General features: G+C 41.0%; 1 protein-coding gene across 13 annotated transcripts in view; it reads left to right on the forward strand.

The window, feature by feature from the left end:
* Positions 1 to 22,806, forward strand: part of LOC113588837 (echinoderm microtubule-associated protein-like 6) — a 54,476-nt gene that overhangs the window by 9,829 nt on the left and 21,841 nt on the right. For all 13 annotated transcript variants that reach the window (XR_014123835.1, XR_014123836.1, XR_014123838.1 and 10 more), the window contains 20 exons: positions 4,769 to 4,867; positions 4,969 to 5,037; positions 5,507 to 5,692; positions 6,553 to 6,688; positions 9,270 to 9,471; positions 9,876 to 10,013; positions 11,537 to 11,793; positions 13,123 to 13,335; positions 13,445 to 13,612; positions 14,640 to 14,746; positions 15,404 to 15,522; positions 16,942 to 17,128; positions 17,613 to 17,718; positions 17,954 to 18,047; positions 18,152 to 18,252; positions 19,874 to 20,076; positions 20,378 to 20,489; positions 20,993 to 21,120; positions 21,386 to 21,527; positions 22,586 to 22,738. Coding sequence is in view for 8 of the 13 variants with exons in the window: in XM_081714518.1 (XP_081570644.1) it covers positions 4,769 to 4,867; positions 4,969 to 5,037; positions 5,507 to 5,692; positions 6,553 to 6,688; positions 9,270 to 9,471; positions 9,876 to 10,013; positions 11,537 to 11,793; positions 13,123 to 13,335; positions 13,445 to 13,612; positions 14,640 to 14,746; positions 15,404 to 15,522; positions 16,942 to 17,128; positions 17,613 to 17,718; positions 17,954 to 18,047; positions 18,152 to 18,252; positions 19,874 to 20,076; positions 20,378 to 20,489; positions 20,993 to 21,120; positions 21,386 to 21,527; positions 22,586 to 22,738 (2,920 nt within the window). In the remaining 5 variants the exon portion in view is untranslated. The remainder of the gene's footprint in view (positions 1 to 4,768; positions 4,868 to 4,968; positions 5,038 to 5,506; positions 5,693 to 6,552; positions 6,689 to 9,269; positions 9,472 to 9,875; positions 10,014 to 11,536; positions 11,794 to 13,122; positions 13,336 to 13,444; positions 13,613 to 14,639; positions 14,747 to 15,403; positions 15,523 to 16,941; positions 17,129 to 17,612; positions 17,719 to 17,953; positions 18,048 to 18,151; positions 18,253 to 19,873; positions 20,077 to 20,377; positions 20,490 to 20,992; positions 21,121 to 21,385; positions 21,528 to 22,585; positions 22,739 to 22,806) is intronic.

Raw genomic sequence — 22,806 nt, forward strand, 5'->3', positions numbered from 1 at the left:
GTTTGGTTGATTTAGGATGTTTTGAATTGTGAAATTTTAGTTTTCTTTGTGAGCTGCATTTTATGTATTGAAAGTTTGGTACGATTGGGAGAAGGTTTGGTCTTAATTCTTATGATTTAAATAATCTTACATTGCCTTGTGTATGAAATGAGCTAGTTAAATAAACTTACCTTGCCTTGTCTTATTTAACAGGCACCACATTACATTTTATAATGCCATGTAGATGGAAAAGCAGTTCTGTGGCAAGATGGACAGTATAGTTTACAATATAGTACAAAATAATCTGAGAAATGTAATATGGCTTGATCAAAAAGACAAGACTTCTGAGGAAAAGTTGCTGAAGGTCTGCAAAAACTGAAAGGGTGACTCAGCCTCCATAAATCCACAGTCTGGCAGATGACTGGGAGAAACTCATCACTGCCTCTCTCCCATGGAGCAAGTGTCCTACAAAAAACAATGCAAGGGCATGTTCTAGAATCCATACATGATGGCAAAGAAGTCCCGTAGTGGCAACTCAAGATCTGTAGGAGCTATTGTATTTAATATCATAGGATAAACCCACAGTGCCACCCAGTTCACGTTTTTCTAATCTCCACATGGATGTTCCTCAGAGCTACTTGAACAGTGTCCAGTGAGTCAAGATAAAGTTTAACTTTTTTGTTAAAGGCACTCAGCATTATAGTTGGACGGAAAAAAATGGAAAGACGTCGTTCCAGCACCAATACCTCGTCTGAATGTCCAAACACATGCAGCGTGACGACAATACAACACAGAGGAAGTGTTGTATTTTACAGTGGTCAAGTCTTAGACCTGACCTCAATCTCTTTGAAATCCTGTGGTGTGATCTGAAACGGGCCATTCAAGCAGGACGTTCCAAAAATATACATACAGAAAAAGCTTGGTATGGAGGAATGAGCTAAAATAGCTCCTAAATGTGAGTGACTGAGCAGAGGTACAGGAATGGTTGAGGTGGGTTTACTGCCATTAAGGATGTTCCAAGAGTTACTAATTATAAGGGCACATATAGTTTTTCCATCAGTAACCTTAAATGTTTAATCCATTTAATCAGTAAAACTGCAGCTTTGTAAATTATGCTATTATTAATTAGCTGATTGCATGAAGATTAGAACATTTCAGTCATTCAAGCAAAAATTCTGATCTTTCCAAGGTGTTCCCACACTTTTTTATGAATCAAGGTGGTGGTTGTATTGGTGGTGATGTTATGTTCTTGTGGTGTTGTCACTGAGAAGGGCATTTTTATGAATGGTGTCCCTCTAAAGATGACACGTTCAATACTCACAATATAATGGTATTCTATGCGGCTTTCCTGGTTTATGGTAATCTGTGTTGCTGAGAGGAAAGATGCCCACCCAACTAGTACACCAGCCCTTGCATTGTTCAGTTTAAAATGTAGAGCCATACTATGTAATATTACCCTAAAACGTGTTGAGGAGAAGATCATCTTCTCTGGGGAGACTGCAGGACATTCTTTCTTGGAGATAGGCCAAAATGGCACTTATACATCCATATTCCACAATCCTCACCAGGGGATCTTACAGCCCAAAGTGGAGCACATTATCCTGCTAAGATGATCTCGCATGAACTGCGAACCTTTACAGAGGCGCAGATGGTATTTTTCACTCTTGTGCCGACGCCTGTGCATTCAGTCACTCCTACAGGGCTGGAAAATGGGAAGGCATGTCACTCTGTCTGCTGCCAGTGGGGTTGTACTAGCTGTTTACAAAGTAATTGGTTGGGTGAGGGTAGCTAGAATTAAAACATCAGTGTGTTGGCAGAAAGGGATACTGGCAGTAATATGGAAATGGTCTGAGAGTAGGATAAAAGCAGTCATTAGGAAGAGAAATTCATAAATATTTGAGTCTCAGAAATCAGTATTGCCAAAAAAGAAAACATGCTATAATATGGTTCTTTTTTCAAAGGGAATCGGTTTGCTGCTATTTTTTTTCTCTATCTACCATCTGTAGAGTAAGGTCAGTTACCAAGGACAATTGTGTTTACACATTTCTATCTACTTTTCTGAAGATGCATTTACAATAGTAGTGCCATCTCTGAAAGGAAGCGTTATGCAAATTTACACATACCTTTGACTAAAGAATCCATGAAAGTGTTCCTCAAAAATATATTTTGCATAAGCATTTATTGACTACCCCTAGGGTTCCAGTGTAACTGTGCTTAAAGTAATAATTCATTTCTAAATATAGTGAAATTTGTCTGTGGTAGTCTGCAGTGTACGGTTGATGTTCTTTTGGATATTCTTTTAAGTTGTTAACCACAAGAAAGAACAAACCATAAATTTGCATTTCCCTCAGTCAAGTATTTTTCAAATTCTTTTTTATACTTTGCTCATTTCCTTTGTTAATCACTGTTTCCGTGAAATAAATAGTTTTTTTTTTTTCTCCTGCTACTGGTTCCAAACTCTTCATATATTCAGTACCATTTGTTTTGATACACCAAAAAAGCCATGTTAAGAGCCACCAACATCAGTCTAAATTATGTCTTTGCATTTTTTAGTTGTAATTCGGCATCCATATCCATTGCATCTACTTTATTACTTAACTGTCTAATTAATACATAAAATAGTGAAAACAATCACAGCCTTTTTAAAGTTTGTCAAACCAACATTTATGTACTTTTTCATCTTTTCGTTCTTTGGCATTAATAGGCAGGCTAAATAAAGAAAATGTAGATGGATTAAAAGTGGTTAGCATCTTACTCTTAGAGGAGACAAGACCCACTATGGATTACAACAAGCCTAGACAGCGAGCCAATTGTAAAACCTCTATGGCCTCTTTCTGTCTCCATGTGTTTGCTGTAAAACAGATCGGCTCTGGAGAATGGCTGTGTTCAGCAGCACTGTCTTGCCTCCATGGCCGCTGCTGTCTGTGTCTGCTTGCGGCCTGGGAGTTATTTGCATTTGGAAAGAGACGGATGTCCTGCACGGAGGGTTCAGGTGCCCAGTTTTAATGAAGGCATCACCTACGACATGCTCGGCTTGCTCTTTAGGGCTATAATAGAAATGGTGTGGAGGTGAGGCAGAATATTATGTTGTCCACTCTGGGGAACAATACATGAATCCTCCTTCTCAACACTAGTGATGAATCATGAGCTACAGTGTTGGCAGTTATTTTTAGTTGTATAGACCCTACACTGTATGAATCTGCTCAGTAGGGCTGTGTAGTAGTAGTAGTAATAATAATAATAATAATAATAATAATAATAATAATAATAATAATAATAATGCATTTTATTTCAGTGCACCTTTCAAGACCTAAAGGACAGAATACAAAAGACAGATAATTAAAATACAACAAATATACATAATATACAAAAACAGCAATCTATACAACAAAGGGGAAAGGGTTAAATCAAGTAAAAATGTAAGAATAATTCATGGTGAACAACAAGTTTTTAGTTTTTTTCTTTCTTGAATACTTGCAGAAGACTAGAGCAAGAAAGTTCTATAGACAAGTCTAAGCTCTTACAGACGAGAGATGGAAGAGTAGCTGAGGAGGAGTGAAGAGTTCTCTGTGGAGAGTAATCTTGATGAAGATGATTGTGATATAAAGGAGTTAAACCATGAAGTGCTAGGACCCATATCTTGAAACGTATTTTGTTTTATGGGAAGCCAGAGAGGATTGTGATAAGCAGGGGTAATGTGTCCATGATTATGACTACAGGTAATATGAGAGGCAGTCTTCTGAACCGGCTTTCTTGACATTTTACAGGTAGTTCAGCAAATGGAGTAGTACAGTGTTCCAAAGCATATACTGATGTTTCTGTACCAGTGTTTGATAGGAATGGATGAAGTCTGGACATATTTCTAAGATGAAAATAACAGGTACGAATGAGTCATTTAATCTGGGGCTCCACTGACAAGAGTACTATCCAAAATGACACCAAGGCTCACTTGTGTACTGTGAGAAAGAGTATTGTCATTAAATTAAATACAGAAATTGGACAGTTTTGATGTATTGGATTTAGAACCAATCAACAAGACCTCAGTCTTATTACAGTTCAGCAGCAGGAAGTTATAGGTCATATACAATGAAAATTATTAACACCACAGGGGTCAGCATTGGGCTTTTTAGGAATGGGTTTGACAACTTCCATTTTTTGACACTGTCCCCTGTACAAAAGGCAAAAATGAGTTTATAATATTAATAATGAATAGAGAGGCAGGATTTGAGAATAGAAGTAGGAAAAGGATTAAGTTTAAGGGATGAATGTAGGACCAAAATATTGCCTTGCAATGCATTTTGCATCTGTGTTGTGCCTTGCAGTATAATAAGACACACTGCTGAACCCTTGCTGTTGTCATGCTTAGCCTGCATTATTTTGGCAAAGATTGTTTACCTTTGTTGAATCAAATATGTGTGATGCTTCATCAAAACATATACAGAACATTGATCTGGAACCTGTGAGACTGGACAGGACACTCAAAGCACACAATTTTAAAAAAGATTTGTTAGAAAGCGCATTTGCATATTTCCTCATTCTGCAATATCTGTATTATAGGGACAAGTATTGTGGTAACATGCAATAAACGGTATATTGGCATGCAGTAATGCTTAGCATGGCATTTTTTTTTTTTGTTAGGGGTTTTTACATTTGGGGTTTTTATTTTGGTTTGTGTGTCTAAGACCATCTGTCTGAACATCTTGCATGTTATACCTCCCCTCTCTCCCTGCTTCTCATTAAGTTAGTGAATTTTAGTTCAATAAGCGCTTGTTGTATTTTCTATTTTTAGCGTCTGGTGTCCGTGGGCTTGGATGCTAAAAATACAGTGTGTGTTTGGGACTGGAAGAAAGGCAAACTCATTGCCACGGCGACGGGACATTCTGATAGGGTATGGACCTGGTGATATCTGCATCTTTTCCTTTTGTTGGGAACTTTGGAGCAAAGTATTGCTGTGTCTTATAACGGGATCCATGTTTTCATCTGATTCAGATATTTGACATCACGTGGGATCCGTTTCAGCAGAACCGACTCGTAAGCTGCGGGGTCAAGCACATCAAGGTAAGCTCAGGGACGAATCATAAGTTATTCCATGTTATCCAATAAGATGGTCAGAGATCTCAGCCATAGTCGACTAGATAGTAGGCTTGATCCTGTTTGATTGCTACTGCCATTGAGCCCCAGTGTAGAGTTGCTTGAGGGGGAACTAACCCTTATGGCATGATTCTGAACAGTAAAAGCTAGAGGATGAAATATCAGTGCACGCTAGTAGGTCTGAATGTGAGGTGGGGAACGCAGCTTAATTGGATTCTGTGTGGGTACAGTGTGGATTAAAAGATAATGCAAAATCATCCTTTGAAGCTGCATGTCATTGCAACAAGTGACCTTTCTGTGATCTGTTTTGAACTATGAATCTGTAACCTGAATACTATAATGCAGTTGTTGTTGTTGTTTGTTGCTTTATTTTGTTTACGATGTTTCATATCCCCAGTGTGCTCTTTCATCGTTATCATTTCTTGCCTGCATGTAGTTCTGGGCGATATGTGGAAATGCACTAACACCCAAGCGAGGCATCTTCGGCAAGACGGGGGACCTGCAGACTATTCTCTGTGTAGCGTCCGCTAAAGGTGACATCACCTACTCTGGCGCTCTAAATGGGGACGTCTACGTTTGGAAGGGGCTCAACCTGATACGTACGGTGCAAGGTGCCCATGGGGTGAATATAGTTCTCTTAATCAATTTCTATCAGGTTTGCTCATATATGTGCATGCACAGATGTTTTCCTACTTATTGACATACATGAGCACATAGATGGATGTAGTTTACAATTCAATAGTGAATGTCTTCAGTAGAACTGTGGAACTTCAGCTTGTGCTCATTATGCACTGACTTCCTAGCTAATAGGAAGTAGTTTCTTATGCATAGTGACTGTTTCAGGAGAGAAGATAATAATTGGTGGTGGAAATGGTTTTATTTTCGATTTTGTGTAAAGGGAAAAAAGTCTCTCCTGAATCGAAAAATTGTCTTATTTTCTGACTGATATCCAGTGGCTCTTCCACATTTCAGATAATCATCAGAGGTTTTGCCCCACATTCTCTGCCACAGTGGAATTTAATCATCACGCTCAGTATGTGGGGCTCAGTAAAGCAAAGGCCTTTGGCACAGAGTCAAATGCTGCACTTCGAGGGATGGCGATATTTACTGCTTCCTGGAAGTTATGTAGAGTTATGTTAGAGAAATCAGAAAACAGCGATTCTACCACTGAATTCATTTGGACTCTGTAGGCAGGCAGTGGTGAGGCTCAGAGTGGAGCAATGTGACGTACAGAATACATACAGTGCCATCAGTCACTACCCCCAAAATTCAGAAGCAAGAGTTCCAGTTAGAACGGGTTCTCAGTTGCACACTATTTACTGAACACCAGTTTTTCCATTATATCTGAATTTTGGGGGGTAGACTTATTTTGAGGTATACAGTTTTTGTTTGCTGTGTCCACATATCTTTTTGCTTCATTGTGGGCACTTGTGTGCATGTGTATGGATCTGCATGCGTGTGCATCGCCGTGGTTTCCTGCAGGCAGGGATCTTCAGCATGTACGCCTGCGAGGAGGGCTTTGCCACTGGTGGGCGAGATGGCTGCATCCGCCTGTGGGACTTCGACTTCAAACCCATCACCAAAATCCACCTGCGGGAGGCCGAACATGGCTACCAAGGTGCAGCCCGGAAGCTCCCCTCTCACGTTCACCCGCCGCTCACGTTCACCCGCCGCTCATGTTCACCCTGTGCCTTTACTGCAACTGGATATAACACACATTTAGTGGAGCAACACAGATCACTGGGTTCCCACATAAGCCATAGCAAGCTTGAAATGTCCAATGCAAGTAAACCGCTGACAGTGTAGGGTGAAAAAAGAATTTAGGACATAGAAAGGTTTGCTAGACAGGATGTGGACAGGTTTGCTAGACAAGTATATGATTTTTGGTCTTCAAATGAGAAAAGAATAGCTTGGGTTTATTACTGTAGTACTGTGCTGATTCTTGTTAATTGGGACTCATGGTGATTGGGAGTGACAGAGCAGACACACACACACACACAAGCAAAGTCTCAGCAGGTGTGCTGTGATGATGGAGGAGTCTGTTTTTCACAAGGTGTGTTTAGCTGTGTAATTAAGTTTAATTATGTTGCTCCCGACTAATGAGTCTGCATGTCATCAACAAATATCTGCTGGGGAAAGGTGTATCGACTCTTCTAATTATGTCTTGCTGAGGTGTAAGGCATAAGAAAGAACCAAAGACATTTTGCATCTGGTCATGAATGCATGATGATCTTTACAAGACAAGGATAGCAGAAACCAATTTGCGCACAAACAGCGCATTGAGGTGAAAAGTAGGGACGGAGACAATGATTTGTGGCATTTGTGTTGTCTGAATATTTCATTGCACAACAGGGCGATGTTTGTTTATTTATTTATTTATTTTGTTTCGATTTGCATGAGTCAGAAAATATGTGTTGTGAAATTGTTACAAGTTAGTGCAGTCTCCTTTGTTATATGCTAACCAATTCTTGCCCTAATTATATTTATTTATTTTTACAACATTGTCTTTTTTGGATGCATTTTTTTAAGAAGAAGGAGACCTGTGGTTTATTAAAGTTCATTATCAATGATCGTCCTCCAAAGTTCCCTGTTGAATTCCAATGGCTGACCTTTCTGGAGACAGCTGCTTAATTAAAGTGTGCTTGGTATTTCCCTCTGCTCCTGCAGCAAGCCTGTGTGTGCGCTTGGCTGTGTGGGGGTGTGTGGGTGTCTAAGTTACCCCCTTCTGATTGTTCACCCTTCGCTCTGAACTCACGCCCGGTTGACACCACAGACGATGCTGGATACCCTGCATTCGAGCTCCACCGGTGCCAGCTAATTAATGCCTCAGGGGTTTTCAAATCAGAACTGGGTGGAAAGCCCTATGCTCAACAGCTTTTATCAAATTATACAGAATCCCAATTATCTGGAATTGCCCAGAATCCCCTTGTGGCTGGAGCATTGTTGTATGTTGACATTTCACTTCCGAGCCACGAGAAGTGAGTTCCCTGGCCGCCACGTGCTGCTCTCTTCATCTTTATTCCAGAGGAGAGAAAGAGCAGTATCCATGATAATTAAAATATTACCCCCCTTGCCAGCCCAGGCTTGTTGGGGGTTTGCCACCACTTACACCGCTTTTTCTGTTTGGAAGGCCCAATTCACCTCAGTTGCAAGGGTGGATGACAAATATTTCCCACAATGGTTTCACATTTTTCACATTTTTGTCACTTTTTCCTTTATGGCTTAATTAATGATTGAATAAAATAATGTTTGTTCAAGCTGTGTGTGTCCAGGTGTGTGTGCATGTTTCCTGTAATCTGGTTGCCAGGTACCCTCCCCATAGAGATGCTGTATTTGCGTAGATTGTAAGTGACTAGTTGGCAGATGCTGGTGTTTACACACTTGCGGTCTCTGGCAGGAGAGCTCTGTGTGCATATGAGATGTGAGCACGTGAGATGACGGCGTGTGCATGCATAAGGTAACTTGCCTCAAGATGATGACAGGGCTTGCGCATGGCACCACCATTTGCAACCGTTTCCCCCCTCCAATCGGTGACATGCTCATGCGTGGACCACAGGAATTTCCTCTTCCCCCTCTGCATTGCTCCCTACATTTGCTCCAAATAAATTCTGACTCCTTCCTTGATCTCACTCACTCACTCACTCACTCAATTACACACACACACACACACACACACACACACACACACACACACACTCTCGCTCTCACTCTGCCTGAATCTGGTATTCACTCAGTGAGCTCTGGCTAAGAGGTTGCCTGACACGGTCAGCCAATTGGATGCCACTCTTCACCTCAAACCAGCCTGCCGCTGCAAATTGAAACACACTTTTTTAAGGCTTGACTGGTAGACAAATGGATGCCAGATGGATGGAGTCATGACGCAAAGTCTTAGTCATGACCCAAGTCTTAGTGGAGGCTGCCATTCTTAAGGTTTGTGAGCTGCAGCAGAAGCTATTGGTTTGCAAAAGTTTTTTTGTTCCTTTTGCATAATTGCGTAAAATGAAAAAGGAAATCTCCAGTGCTTGTTAAACTAGGACACTTTGCTATGTTAAAAGAACTGAGATCTCCATACAGCCATCTCCCACTGTACTCTGATAATGATGTGGAGGAATAGCAAGGAGTCTCTTCAATGGAATTTCCAAACTACTTTTGAAATCTCTATCTCTCTCTCTCTATATATATATATATCTTTCTTTCAGGGCTGTCCATCCGCAGTGTGTGCTGGCGGGCTGACCGCATCTTGGTGGGCACTCAGGACAGCGAGATCTTCGAGGTGATGGTGCGGGACCGGGAAAAGCCACAGCTTATCATGCAGGGTCACAGTGAGGGCGAGCTCTGGGCCCTCACCGTCCACCCCAAGAAAGCGCTGGCAGTGACCGGCAGCGATGACCGCTCCATACGGTCAGAGACTTAACATCATGCGCTCTCACGCTCTCTCTCTCTCACTTTCTTCCCCTTCTCTCTGTGTGTGTGTCTGTCTGTGTGATGTTTTTATGTGAAAGTCTGTGACATAGTACAAAATTCTGTGGCATAGCACAAGAGGCAGGATTAAACGCAACAGTCAAGATGACATTTTGATATCTGACATCATTCTGACATCATTCTTTCTTTAGAAGTGGCCTTATTTTTATTGAAAAGTTTCAATAAAAAATACAATTGCTTGACTTCACTGTCCTGATAAGAATGGACTATACATAAGCAATGCAGCAACGCTTTGCATTAAACAGCAGTTAGTTTTTGTACTTGTGGCGTGCACTTATCAGCATGGAGAAGGAACCGTGCGTCCCCCTCTCTCTGTTGACCAGGCTGTGGAGTCTGGCTGACCACACTTTGCTTGCTCGCTGCAATATGGAGGAAGCTGTGCGGAGTGTGGCCTTCAACAGCGATGGCTCGCAGCTTGCCCTGGGCATGAAGGACGGGTCCTTCACCGTGCTCCGCTTCAGGTATGACATACCTTTGCCTGCTCCCTCACACCGCCCGGTCGTAGCATGTGCAGAGTGTAGCAGGGTGTATATAATTTATATGTGTTCATTGGTGATGGGTTCCATGTAGACTTAATGAGCTTTTCTTGCCCCAAAGTGTCATTGTAGATTAAAAGACTGGAAGCATTAGACCTGAATTGTATTAAGTCAGCTGTAATTGAAATTAATATAAGAATGAGAGTCTTTTGGAAATAGCATGTCCTCTCAAGGTTGTCTGTGTGTGAGTGAACACACATTTACACACACACAAACACCACTTTAAACACTGTAAACACTTTTATGGTAAAATCAGTGGCTTAGAGAAATGCATTCATGGTCTCTGATCTACTCATCATGGCTACTTTACATTAGTTATGCAGTAGGTGTTGCCATGTTGCCATGCCGCTGTGTTGCCATGCCACAGTGTCGCCTTGCAGCTGTGCTTTTCCCCTAAGCCGTGGTAAATGGCTTTGCAGGGCTGTTAATCGATAGGTTTTGAAGTGGCTAATCCCCACTGTGCCCTTTGAAGCACTCTGATCGTATTTGCACCTTGTTTAAAAAACAGATGGACTTTTTATCCCCAAAGAAGCCAACGAATTATTCCATTGCACGGATGGATCAGTAGGCAGTTTCCTGAAGATTTTTCGCTCAGGCTGGACTGTTGATAAACTCGCCAACAGCATCAGGATGTATTTTTTAAAAAAAAAATTCAAAAAGAATTAGAAATGAGTGTACTTCATATGGATTTGTTGAACAAGTTAATGAATTATTAAAAGCTTAAACAGTCAAAATATGTAATGCATCTTTCTCATCTAATGGTAATGAAGCTTTTACATGAATAATTGATTATTCATTCACATCACCTGCTATCTATGTGACAAATGGAGCCACATCCGTCACTCAGTCGCAGTGGGAAACACGTGACAGTCATTAAGTAGACGATTGCTTCTTCACACAAGCGCTAATCAAATGTCAGCTGGGGGAATTACTTTTCAGTGCAACAACACAGGCCTGATGAGGCGGCGCCAACCCGATTTGTTGGCCTCGATTGGAAGCGGCGCCGTGGCAAGCAGCCCGATTTAACTAAGGCCACTAAGCGTTTTGGAGATCCGAGGAGGGCAGGGCCAGGGGAACTTTCATGATCTGCAGCTGCTCAGGCGGTGTTAAACCAGCGTTCTGGGATGGTGGCTTCTCTCCAGATCCTCACAAGCTCTGGCATCCTGTCAGCCAGACTTGTAGAAGGACTGGCAGCTGGAGTGACGATGTCCGTGCTGAAATGAATTGACCTCTGAATTGACATCAGCGGCCCTGGCGTTCCAGGATTATGAGTACATTCTTACTCCCAAGCAAAGTACTTTCCTTCAGAGCATGAATATTCTAAATAAATAATACATTTCCTCAAAGGTTCTCTTAACATGCGGTATAACCGAGCAACGATTTCACACAGCATTCTGCACAGCTTTTGGAGAAACCAATTTGTTCTCCCTATTGTTCTCCCACATCAGAGACATGACTGAAATAGTGCACATCAAAGACCGGAAGGAGGTCATCCATGAGTTGAAGTTCTCTCCTGATGGTGCCTACCTGGCTGTGGGTTCCAACGATGGCCTGGTAGACATCTATGCCGTGGCCCAGCGCTTCAAGAAGGTGGGCGAGTGCAGCGCATCCAGCAGCTACATCATGCACCTCGACTGGTCTATCGATGGCAAGTTCCTGCAGACCAATGACGGCATGGGGGAGCGACTGTTCTACCGAATGCCAAGTGAGCTCCACCCAACTCATAAACACTGGTGCTGGAGACGCAGCAGCCTCCTGTCATTTTTGGCTATAAGAAAAGCATTCTTTGTCCTACATCGATATAGATTGTTTTATTTATTTATCATCATGAAATTTCTTGAACTTTCATGATCATTCAAACAAAATAGTGGAACGTACTAAAAGTGTTTCACCTCTAACAAAAAATGTTTATTTGGACAGTTTCCTCATGACAAAAACACTAATTTACTTCAGCAGTGCACTACTGTATACAGAAAATCTACCTAAATTCCAGTACAGTATAGTAGAGCTACATGACATAAACAAAAAATATATACATAAATATATACATATTGTTACATGGCAATATGCTTGGCATATTCAAACACAAACCTCTAGAATGACTACAGTTGGTTAGGTGCTCAAAGCACACAAAGGTTTTCATTTTTATATTCCAGTTTTGAGGTAAAAATAACATGAAAGACCAATACTGGAGTAATGATAAACACATTCACGTTCTATTGTGCAGCTATAGTGTACAGTAGCAGCTGGGAAATTACAATTGAGGACTCTGTCAGTGGAATGGTCTAGAATGTTTTGCATATCAGCTCCATACAGGCTGCCCTTAACCTTGGCTTGCCCTATTCATTTCTCTGGTGTTGTTTAACAGTATTTCCTATGCAACATAAAACTTGTTGAGGGGGGAAATGTTAACAGCTTAATTTCAGACAATACATTACATTACACTTACATTTATGGTATTTAGCACACTCTTATCCAGAGCAACCTACAAAAGTGCTTTGTCTTCTACTCAGAGTGCACCCTAGCTAGTACAATGGGTTATAGTCAAAGATACACTTGAACTAGGATATTGCTAGGTACAGGAGTCAATGGTGATACCTAGAAAGAATGACAAAACGAGCATAAGTGCAATACCAAAAAAGGATAATTGCTAATACGGTTCAATTAATCAATTGTATTGCGATACAATATTTCCACAAGTGCAGGATTAGTAGTTATTTAATATACTCAGCAAATAGGGTTCATGTTGTAGCTGTAATTTTGCAGTGTGTATTGGTGTTTCTGAAGCAGTACCAGAATTGGTCCAGGACCTGCTTTGAGCTTTTGAGTTTGCTAACAGAGAGCATGCTAAATGGGTCTTGCACTGGTTGCAGCATTGTGTCATTGTTGTTATCTGAAAATAAATAGATGAGCTTTCTATATGTGCCTGTACTGCTTAGCTAGAATAACATATTTTTTTTGAGTTCTTCTAAATGTGTCATTTTCTTACTGAAGCTGGTAAATGTGGAATGTGATTCATTTGCTTATATGCCAGCTGGGAAGCATCTAACTACCAAAGAGGAGATCAAAGGGATTCACTGGGTCTCCTGGACTTGTGTGATTGGGCCAGAGGTGAGTGGGATTTGGCCAAAGTACACCAGCATCAGTGACATCAACTCTCTTGATGCCAACTACAGCAGTGCCGTCCTGGTGACTGGCGATGACTTTGGTTTGGTCAAGCTGTTCCGCTTCCCCTGCCAGAGAAAAGGTTATCCGACATTTTACTCATTCTTAATTAATACCCAATGGGCAGCTATTAGCAGTAGCGGTCAACGTTACTCACAGGACTGGCCTGTATTCTGTGGCTTTTGTCATAGGAGCCAAGTTCAAGAAGTATGTCGGCCATTCTGCTCATGTGACCAATGTGCGGTGGTCACATGACCATCAGTGGGTGTTGACTACAGGGGGAGCAGATCACTCATTGTTCCAGTGGAGGTTCTTTCCAGAAAGCATCATGAATGGAATTCTTGATCCAATTTTGCAAGGTATGGCACCACTCAGCATGTGCAGTGTATTCAGCGTCTAATTTATCCAGTGCTGCATTAAAATAAGATAAATTAATTTGCCTGTACAAAAAAATCAATTTGGAATAAATTTCCTGCCTGAGAGAAATCTACTAATGGTGCCATACCATTAGTAAATCTACTAAAGGTTCAAATATTGGTTGTATACTGGACTGTGTGTTCCTGCTTGGCTTGAGAAAGCAGATTTTGAACATGGAGAGTTACACATCTGATGTAGGAAATGATGAATTACTCTTGAGTGTGAGTTCCATTTATGTATCCACCAGATGTTGCGTGAAACAGGAACTTTTGGAGTAGTAGGAAAAAGACTCATTCCTCAAATCATCTTCTGGTTGTAATCTGATGTCAGTTTTCTCTTACTAAGGTTTTTTTATTCTTTGCATGATATTGTATGTTCTAGAGGATGCAGAGCAGAACCTTTGGGTCTGGATAAAAAATCCAGAATTGCAAAAACAAGTTACTTTTGCTGCTGATTGTACAATGATTGGGGTGCCAAACATTCTGGGATGATCAGATTTGTCACTTTAAGAATGTTAGTGAGAAGTTCCATATGTAGTATCTATTCCAGCTTGTATGTATATATAAAAAAAAAAAAAAAAAAAGTAATTCACATCTTACACTATTTGCCATGGTGTTTCCAGGCTCATGGTTCACTGTATGTACAGAACTCAAGAAAAGCAGGCTAGTCTGACATGAGTTTTAAAGAGCAATTGAAACAAGCAACATCTTTTTAGTGAACAGAATGCACAACAGAAAGTAGCATTCAGTGCTTGAGTTTTGTTTATAATTCAAAGCAGGTTAGCAGGCAGGTGTACTCGCGTATTAATAATGGATATTACATATTGCCTTTGATAGTTCAAATTATGAGGCGTTTTATGAATTGTGAACTCTTGCCATCTGGTAGTTTGTGCAAATCTAGGTGGGGAGCACAGAAACAGTGTTTTCTGTGCGTATTAAGCTCCTTTTTCTGCATTCTTGCTTTCTCCAGATGGATGTGCTGATTCTAACAGTGAGGAGTCTGATTCCGATCTGTCTGATGTGCCAGAGCTGGACTCTGACATTGAACAGGAGACACAGATCAACTATGACCGGCAGGTCAGCACCAACTAGCTCACACACCCAAAACTGTTTTAAGTAGAAGACAGTAAACTATGTCTCTGGCCCTTTTAAAATTGAGTCTGACTTTCCAGGGTGTCAATCACTAAAAAGCTAAATGCCTGCAACAAGAGCTGGTTTATGATACTTCCAGGTGTAAGGGGCAAATTCCTTTCAAACAAGTCTTTCTAAATTTAGATAGGTCTGCGAAAGCAAAGCTAAAACCTATATTCACACACCATGTTATGTTTCAAAGTCTCATTAAAACAGAGAGCACAGTTTATCCCTGTAATGAATTGTCATTCGTTAACTTTAAACCTGAATCAATTTGAATAAAATCACTTGCCATCTGTCTTGGCATTTTGAAATCTTTATTTCACAACTTCGTGGGCTCCGTATGAGTGCTGTCAAGCACACGATATGCCCGTGCTTCACTCTGTGTGGGAATCTGTGCAGGACCTGGTGCAGTAGGCAATAGAATTATTAAACTACGACTCCACTTTAACATCGGTACATATTAACCTATGGGTTACGTGACATTTGCCATTTTTTTGCTCAGAAATCAAGATGATGTGAAAAATCCCCTCCATGAGAAGAAGCAAGCAGTCGGTGGGTGGTGGACCTTACAGGGGCAGAAGCTAATTGTGTGTCTTGCAGGTCTACAAGGAGGACCTCCCCCAGCTGAAACAGCAGAGCAGAGAGAAGATGCTGCCACCAGCTTCCCTGAAAAGGCAGGCCGCACCAGATGTTGGCCTCCATCTGCACTTCGTACATGGGTACTGCATCCCCCCACATTCCATTGTGTCCCCCCCGTCCCTCTGTGTACCTCCATGTTGCCACAGTGATCTCTCATTAATGACACCGTTGTCAGTGCTGGGGGAACAGAAATTGTGACGTTTATTCTACACAACGGTATTTGATGATGACGCTTTCATGATTGTTTATGGAGATAGAAATCATGGGACGGTTTGAACACGAAGACGCCTGCTTTCATTTTTGCAGAGTGTGAATATATGTAGAGGGCTGTAATAATAATCTTTATTCTGTAAAACATTATGCCTTTAAATGTTTAATTATGCCATAATAATTACTGTTTTGCTGTGGTGGTGTCCTGCTTGACAAAGCTTTAATAGTATCATCAATATTTATGAAGCCAAAGTAGTTTTTGCATAAGATCTTGAAATTGTGGTCTAAGGAGCTTATCTGAAGTTTGTATTTAATGTGTTTCCATTTAGTTTTGACATTACCACTGAAACTGAAACAAAATCTTAAGTCCATCATCTACATTTTATATATTTAATATTTTGTAATTTAGCTAGTTTAAAAATTCTTCAGAAAAGGTTGCTGTGGACAGCCCAACTGTTCCATTTTTGATGCAGCTGTAGTTTTGACATTTTTGTTATAATATTCTTGCCTTATAGTACTGTATGTTCTGCACTGACATTCATGCTACTTAAACTATATCCATGCAACCAGATGGTGTAAAAATGGTTTACTACATCAATGTAAAACCTATTTGTTCTGTCTTATTTAATCCCAAAAGATGCATATGACAGCAACATAAAAGATTAATAAATGTGTCCTTGGTCTGGAGTCAGTGACAGAACATTTGTTCAGTAATTTCTTTCAAATTGAACTGTTTTTCATTTTTTAAAGCCTTGAGTTGAGTGGGTTATATTCACTTTCAGCTTCAAGCCATTTGTAAAGTGCCTGCATGTGTGCAGGTGCGTCTGTGTGTGTGCGCGCGCTTGTGTGTGCACATGTGTATTCACGTGCATGTGCACATGCACGTGCGTGCATGCACATGTGTCCATGTGTCTAGAGCCTCTGAGACACTGTATTTCCAGCATGTGGTTGATTTAAATTTCCTTCAAACAGCCAAGCGGGTCTACCTCTGAATTGTGCCTGTCTCTGTTTAGTTTGGTTCTGTTTGTGCAGAGTGTTGTATAACTATCTTAATTTGATGATTTGATTCCTATAATTTATTTCCTGTGAATCTCTAAATAACACAGTTAAATATCAAGGGTTTTAAAGATTTTGCTACAATCTAAGGTTCAGTATAAATTAATGCTATTCACATGCTGTACATATCACAAAAGATATGAGTGTAGAAGATGTACATTTTCCATGTTGCCAACATGATTTTTATATTCATCATTTTTGTTTCTATAACTTTTCTCTTACTCCACATGCAGGTTTAGAGGATATGACTGCCGGAATAATCTGTTCTACACACAGACGGGAGAGGTGGTGTACCATGTAGCTGCCGTGGGAATAGTCTACAACAGGCAGGAGCACACGCAACGCTTCTATCAGGGCCATGATGATGACATCCTCAGCCTGACTGTCCACCCTATTAAAGACTATGTCGCCACAGGGCAGGTATAGTCGCTCTACTGTGGAACTACACCAGATTGTGTTACTCAACTTCCCATGTAGTCTGTTATAGTTCAGGAGCACTGTATTGACTTAAGAGTACATGTTTAAGAGAAATAAAACACTACGCCCCACCATAACATGTCAAAAACTAAGATTAGTAGAGCCACTAGATAAAAACCTAATTGATAAGCTTGTTCTTGATGATGTCATTAGGGTTAATGTCATTCGTGTCTTCAAACGTAGTTGTGAAAAGCCCCTATACATTATTGGGGCAGCATTGGAAAGCTGGTATTTACTTGCCAAAACTAATTCACCAATAGCCAAGTGTGATTTAGGTTCTTTTAGTCTGGGGCAGCCAGTGTGACCAGTACCATAATAACAGTACTGAGAAGTACCTTTACTATCGGATTAAAAAACCTGTCTGATTAAGATTGGCAAAGTGAAGGGAAGTCTCCTAATTTTTCAAGTCCTCTGTGGTGTTCTTCAGGTTGGCCGGGACCCAGCTGTCCATGTGTGGGACATCCAGACTCTGAAATGCTTCTCCCTCCTCAAAGGCTATCACCAGAGGGGAGTCTGTGCTCTGGACTTCTCTGGTATGGCTGCTGTACCATTTTAACTGCATCTCATAATTTGTTTGTTGACTATAGTTGGGCATGGGGATGGGGGAGATAAATGATCAAGCAGTTGGTGTTTTATAAATTTTGTGGGCATTTAAAATGGATAAATATCTGGGGGGGAGGGAGGGGGCTACATTTCTGAATTTCAGTTTTGTAGGTAACTTGTATACAAGTTTAAGCAGGTCAGTATTTGCCACCCTTATCCCTTCAGCTGATGGTAAAAGCCTGGCGTCTGTGGGCGTTGATGATAACCACACCATCGTGGTATGGGATTGGAGGAAAGGCGAGAAACTGGCCACCGCCAGGTAACAGCGTGAGGCACAGCAGCGCTGCTCACCACAGTTGGGAGTCCCTCGTGTGATATGCCTGTCCTCGCTGTTGTTCTCTTTGTCTTTTTTATTCCCTTCAGAGGTCACACAGACAAGCTGTTTGTAGTTAAATGTAGCCCTTCCCACACAGACAAACTCGTGACAGTGGGCATGAAGCACATCAGATTTTGGCAGCTGGCAGGTACATCTGACCAACGTTTGTGATCTTTCTGTTGTTCTTGCTTTCTTGTCTGTTTTCCGCTTTTGTTTGTATTTTTGATAAGTCACTTAGTAATGGTGGTTTAATAATGGTGTGTAACACAGAGGCTAAGCAGGAGGCGGGGGACGAATCGCATTAAATAAAAACACATTTATTTATACACATAGCCTGCGAGCTATCATATCCAAACACCGCCAGCACTAATGCGTAAACGCTGGACTTTTATACACGCAAACTAATAAAACAACGAGGAGCAGGTGTGGAACATGGGGAGGGGGGGTATGGCCACACTGACGAACACACGCACACACAGATGAGGAGACATTAGGGTGGAGGGGTCGTACCATGACATAGTGGTTAATTTAGGGTTGTTTAAGGTGGTTTAATTATATTGTTGTGCGCTACATAGTTAGCTTGAGATTTTGAGTTGGTTGGTGGTCTATCAGAATCAGTGGGACATGCATCCATGGTCATTATTACTAAACGCTACACGAAAGGGGGTTGTATTATAAGTGCAAGGAAGAGGAGTGAGGAACCTGTTTGCAAGGTGCACATTCATGTAGTAGTGCTTCATAATCCCTTGTTGAAAGACAGGTTGGTGTGTAGTTTAGTTGAAGTCCTTTGGAATTTAAGATGGTTATGGAAGGATTGATGGAGCTCTGTTGCCAGAGCAACACCATCTACAAAAACAGCTTGCATTCTCCTCCTGAGATGCTTAACATTTACATCCAGGAGCCAGCATGCATTGCAGTGGGCTCTGCAGACATTAAACTGGTGCTCCTGGTGTAGAAGTTCACAGCAGGTTGGCAGCTCTTCTATTCTGGTGTTGAACTTGGGTGAGTTAGTTTGTTTTTATAAGAGTCTCAGGGAGATGTCTGTGCCTTAAAATAAGCCATAAAGCACTAGTGGCAGTCACAGTGCACCATGACAGGTTTAAGGTGGCAGGTGATTGTATAACCTTTGCCTAAAATAACTGCAGATAGACTAGGGTAATCTAGCACCCAGCACTCAGGAACAGAGGGTGCTTCACCCTCTTAAAAATCACTATGTAGGACTATGTCTGCCTGAAACCTGCTTTTTTGGTTTCTTTACAAGTATGTAAAGGAGGCATCTAAATGTAATGTTATTTATCTAAGTGCCTTATTTCAAGGGGTTGAATTCTGATTTTATAAAAGATTGAAGAACCTTCTGTAATGGTCCTCTTGAGGTTAACCTTTGAGAATGCCTCATTATATGAATTGAGCCTGTCTCCCTCACCCCTTGGTTTTTTCTTTATATCTACACTCTCCTATTTATTCGAGCATCTTCATGCCCTTGTAAAAAGGACTCCACCTTGTTAGTCATTGATCAATATTGATAATTAATCTCAGTTGTAGCCCAGTTTAGCCATTTTAAGTGCTCTATTGTCAGGTTCCCTGTCTTTGTGAGTGTTTTTAGTGGTAAGACTTCCTATGCTAGTGTTCACATACACAAACCCCATGATCAACATTTCAACTCTTCGTCTGTGCCCGGGCCTAGATCAGAAACCAGCCAGGGTTCCTGAAAGGCCTGATCAGGTATTTGCAGGACACCCACTTAACCTGCTACGCTGTTCCTCCTCGAGGCGGTGGTCTCACGTTTAAGCGTGGGGTCTTCGGCAACCTGGGGAAGTCTGAGACCATGATGTCTGTGTGCTACGGTCACACCGACGACCTGGTGTTCTCTGGAGCAGCCACCGGAGACATTTACATCTGGAAAGAGCCTATACTGCTGAAGACAGTCAAAACCCATGATGGACCCGTATTCGCCATGTTCTCCTTAGATAAGGTAAACACAGTCTTTGGAAACCTTAGATAGCCACTGGGCCTATAATGTTTTTTGTTTATTTCAGTAGGATTTTTTTGTGCTATATAAAGTTGTATTTTGTTGTGCTGTATAAAGTTGTATATAAAGTTGTAAAGTTGTATTTTTGTTGCTAAATTATACTGTCTGGCCTGCTTCCTACTCTTGAGAATTGTATTTGGGCCTAAAATTCCTACTCAGCTTTTTAATTTTATTTATTTATTTATTTATTTATTTTGGCGACACAGTATTTTTATGACCACTGCCCCTTCCTCTCCCCCAACAGGGCTTTGTAACTGGAGGGAAGGACGGAGTGGTTGAACTTTGGGACGACATGTTTGAGAGATGTCTTAAAACATATGCAATCAAGAGAGCCACACTCTCGCCAGGATCCAAAGGTCACTTTCCATTTGATGAAACGCTTCATGCAGCTCCACTTTGGTTGCTCTTAATGAATGAGTTGGGTAGTGTGAGCCATTTAGATTGGTGTAAATTAATAATGCTAATTTATTAATTTGCATAATGCTAATTAGCATTCATTTGTTGTTAAGCAGGCATAACTGACACAGGAAGTCATTCGGGACCATAAAGGCTGATGCAGCCAACACTAATGGCATAATTAGGTCTTCTGTGCAGAGCATGTCTCCAAGGCCTGCCTTGGAGACGAGCAAGATTCTCTGAAATGCAACATTTTCCATAGCTCCATGAATGACTTCCACTGTTGTTCGGTGCTGCCCCCTATGGCACTAGAATGGCAATGCAGCTAAATAATACACCACAGCAGGAACATATGGTACAATTATCTACCTACCTGTGCAACTTGACCTGCAGGCTCTAACCCAGCAGGATAAGGGAAGGATTTATTTATTTTATTTGTTTTTTATTTTTGTTTGTTTTTCAGGGCTGCTCCTAGAGGACAACCCTTCCATTCGGGCCATAACACTGGGCCATGGTCACATTCTGGCGGGGACTAAGAATGGAGAGATCCTGGAAATAGACAAAAGTGGACCAATCACCCTACTGGTTCAGGTAAATTATCATGGCCCATCAGTCTTAGTATGCATGAAGAAAATGATGAGTCAATTTATATATATTTGAATATATCTAGATTTGTCTTTAATCATATTACAAGACAGGTTTAATGCTGGTGTCAATTGTTTTGATACTCTCCTAACAGTATGCGCCCCAATTTATTTAAGTGTTAGTATTCTGTACACTGGGACTGATGCTTGCTTGATAACATCCAAGGATGGTAACCTCCTTAAAATGCAGGACTGTGTATGTGCATGTGTAGGGTCACATGGAGGGTGAGGTGTGGGGGCTGGCTGCACATCCCCTACTGCCTGTATGTGCCACTGTGAGTGATGACAAAACCCTGCGCATCTGGGAAATCTCTGCCAACCACCGCATGGTGGCCGTCCGCAAGCTGAAGAAAGGTACCAGCAAGACTGTAAAAAAAAGAAAAGAAAAAAAAAACAGATTCCTTACTAGAGTCAGTGGTGTAAGCCAGGCTACCAGTCAAACAGGGGACCTGACGGTGAGGTGTGAGATCGTGTATTCTGGTCTCGATCTGGTTTTAAATGCACTGGTACAGAAAAGAAACGTGCGTGACCGATTAATTGGCTGATTTTAAATGCACTGGTACAGAAAAGAAACGTGCGTGACCGATTAATTGGCTGATTAAATGCCATTTTGAGATCATCTGCAATGGCCTTTTTAAAAATTTGGCATCAGTTTGTGGGTTTTTTTTGGGGGGGGGGTTTAGTTAATTTTTTATTATTTGTGGACATTTATTTAGTTAATACATTTTTTAAAATTGATAATAATTTTACTTCAGCAAACAGAGACAATGCAGATAATAAGTGATAAATGTTCATTTATGTTCATTAAGTTAAGCAAAGTGTATTTTATAAGATACAATAAAAACCCAACAGCATGATATTTGCAGTATATATTGGCCATTGTCCTCTCTGCTTTCTAAATATTAACATCAACCATTGAGAAACCCATATCTGGCGAGCACTAGATATGTGGTGGTTTGTTCTTTCCACCTTAAGAAAATGGTCACATAGTCACATATGTGGGGAAATACATTTTTACAATTGAATGAAGCCTTACAGTATACACATAAATATAAATGTAGATATTAATATATGGATATTCAATTAAAGCACATGCAATACTTACAGGTTGTTGTTAGGGAGATCAGAGTATCTAAAGGCAGCACTACTTATTAGTTATAAACATTAAATATTAGCATTGTGCTCCTATACTGAGAACCACTTTTTAACTGTAGACATAGCTCTGAACTCGCATCCTTAGAAATGTGAAATCTTTAAAGATGTTCATGCGTCTAAGGTTTGCTCAATAAAAATGTGAAGTACCCTTCATGTATTTTATTTATTTAATGTGTGTGCGTGCTTGCGTGCGTACTTGTGTGTGCATGCTTGTGTGCATGTGTGTGTGCTTATGTGTGTGTTCGTGTGTTTGCCAGGAGGAAGATGTTGTGCCTTCTCCCCAGATGGGAAAGCCTTAGCAGTGGGCCTCAATGACGGTAGTTTTCTGGTGGTGAATGCGGACACGCTGGAGGACATGGTCTCCTTCCACCACAGGAGGGATCTAATCTCTGACATCAAATTCTCCCAAGGTGACATTTAAGTCATCAGTTGAATAAAATGTACAGTTTTTTGTTGGTCTACCATATCAGTTGTTTTT

This window comes from Electrophorus electricus, chromosome 5, assembly GCF_041902795.1.
Source record: "Electrophorus electricus isolate QZ-2024a chromosome 5, ASM4190279v1, whole genome shotgun sequence".
Taxonomy (NCBI): Eukaryota; Metazoa; Chordata; class Actinopteri; order Gymnotiformes; family Gymnotidae; genus Electrophorus; species Electrophorus electricus.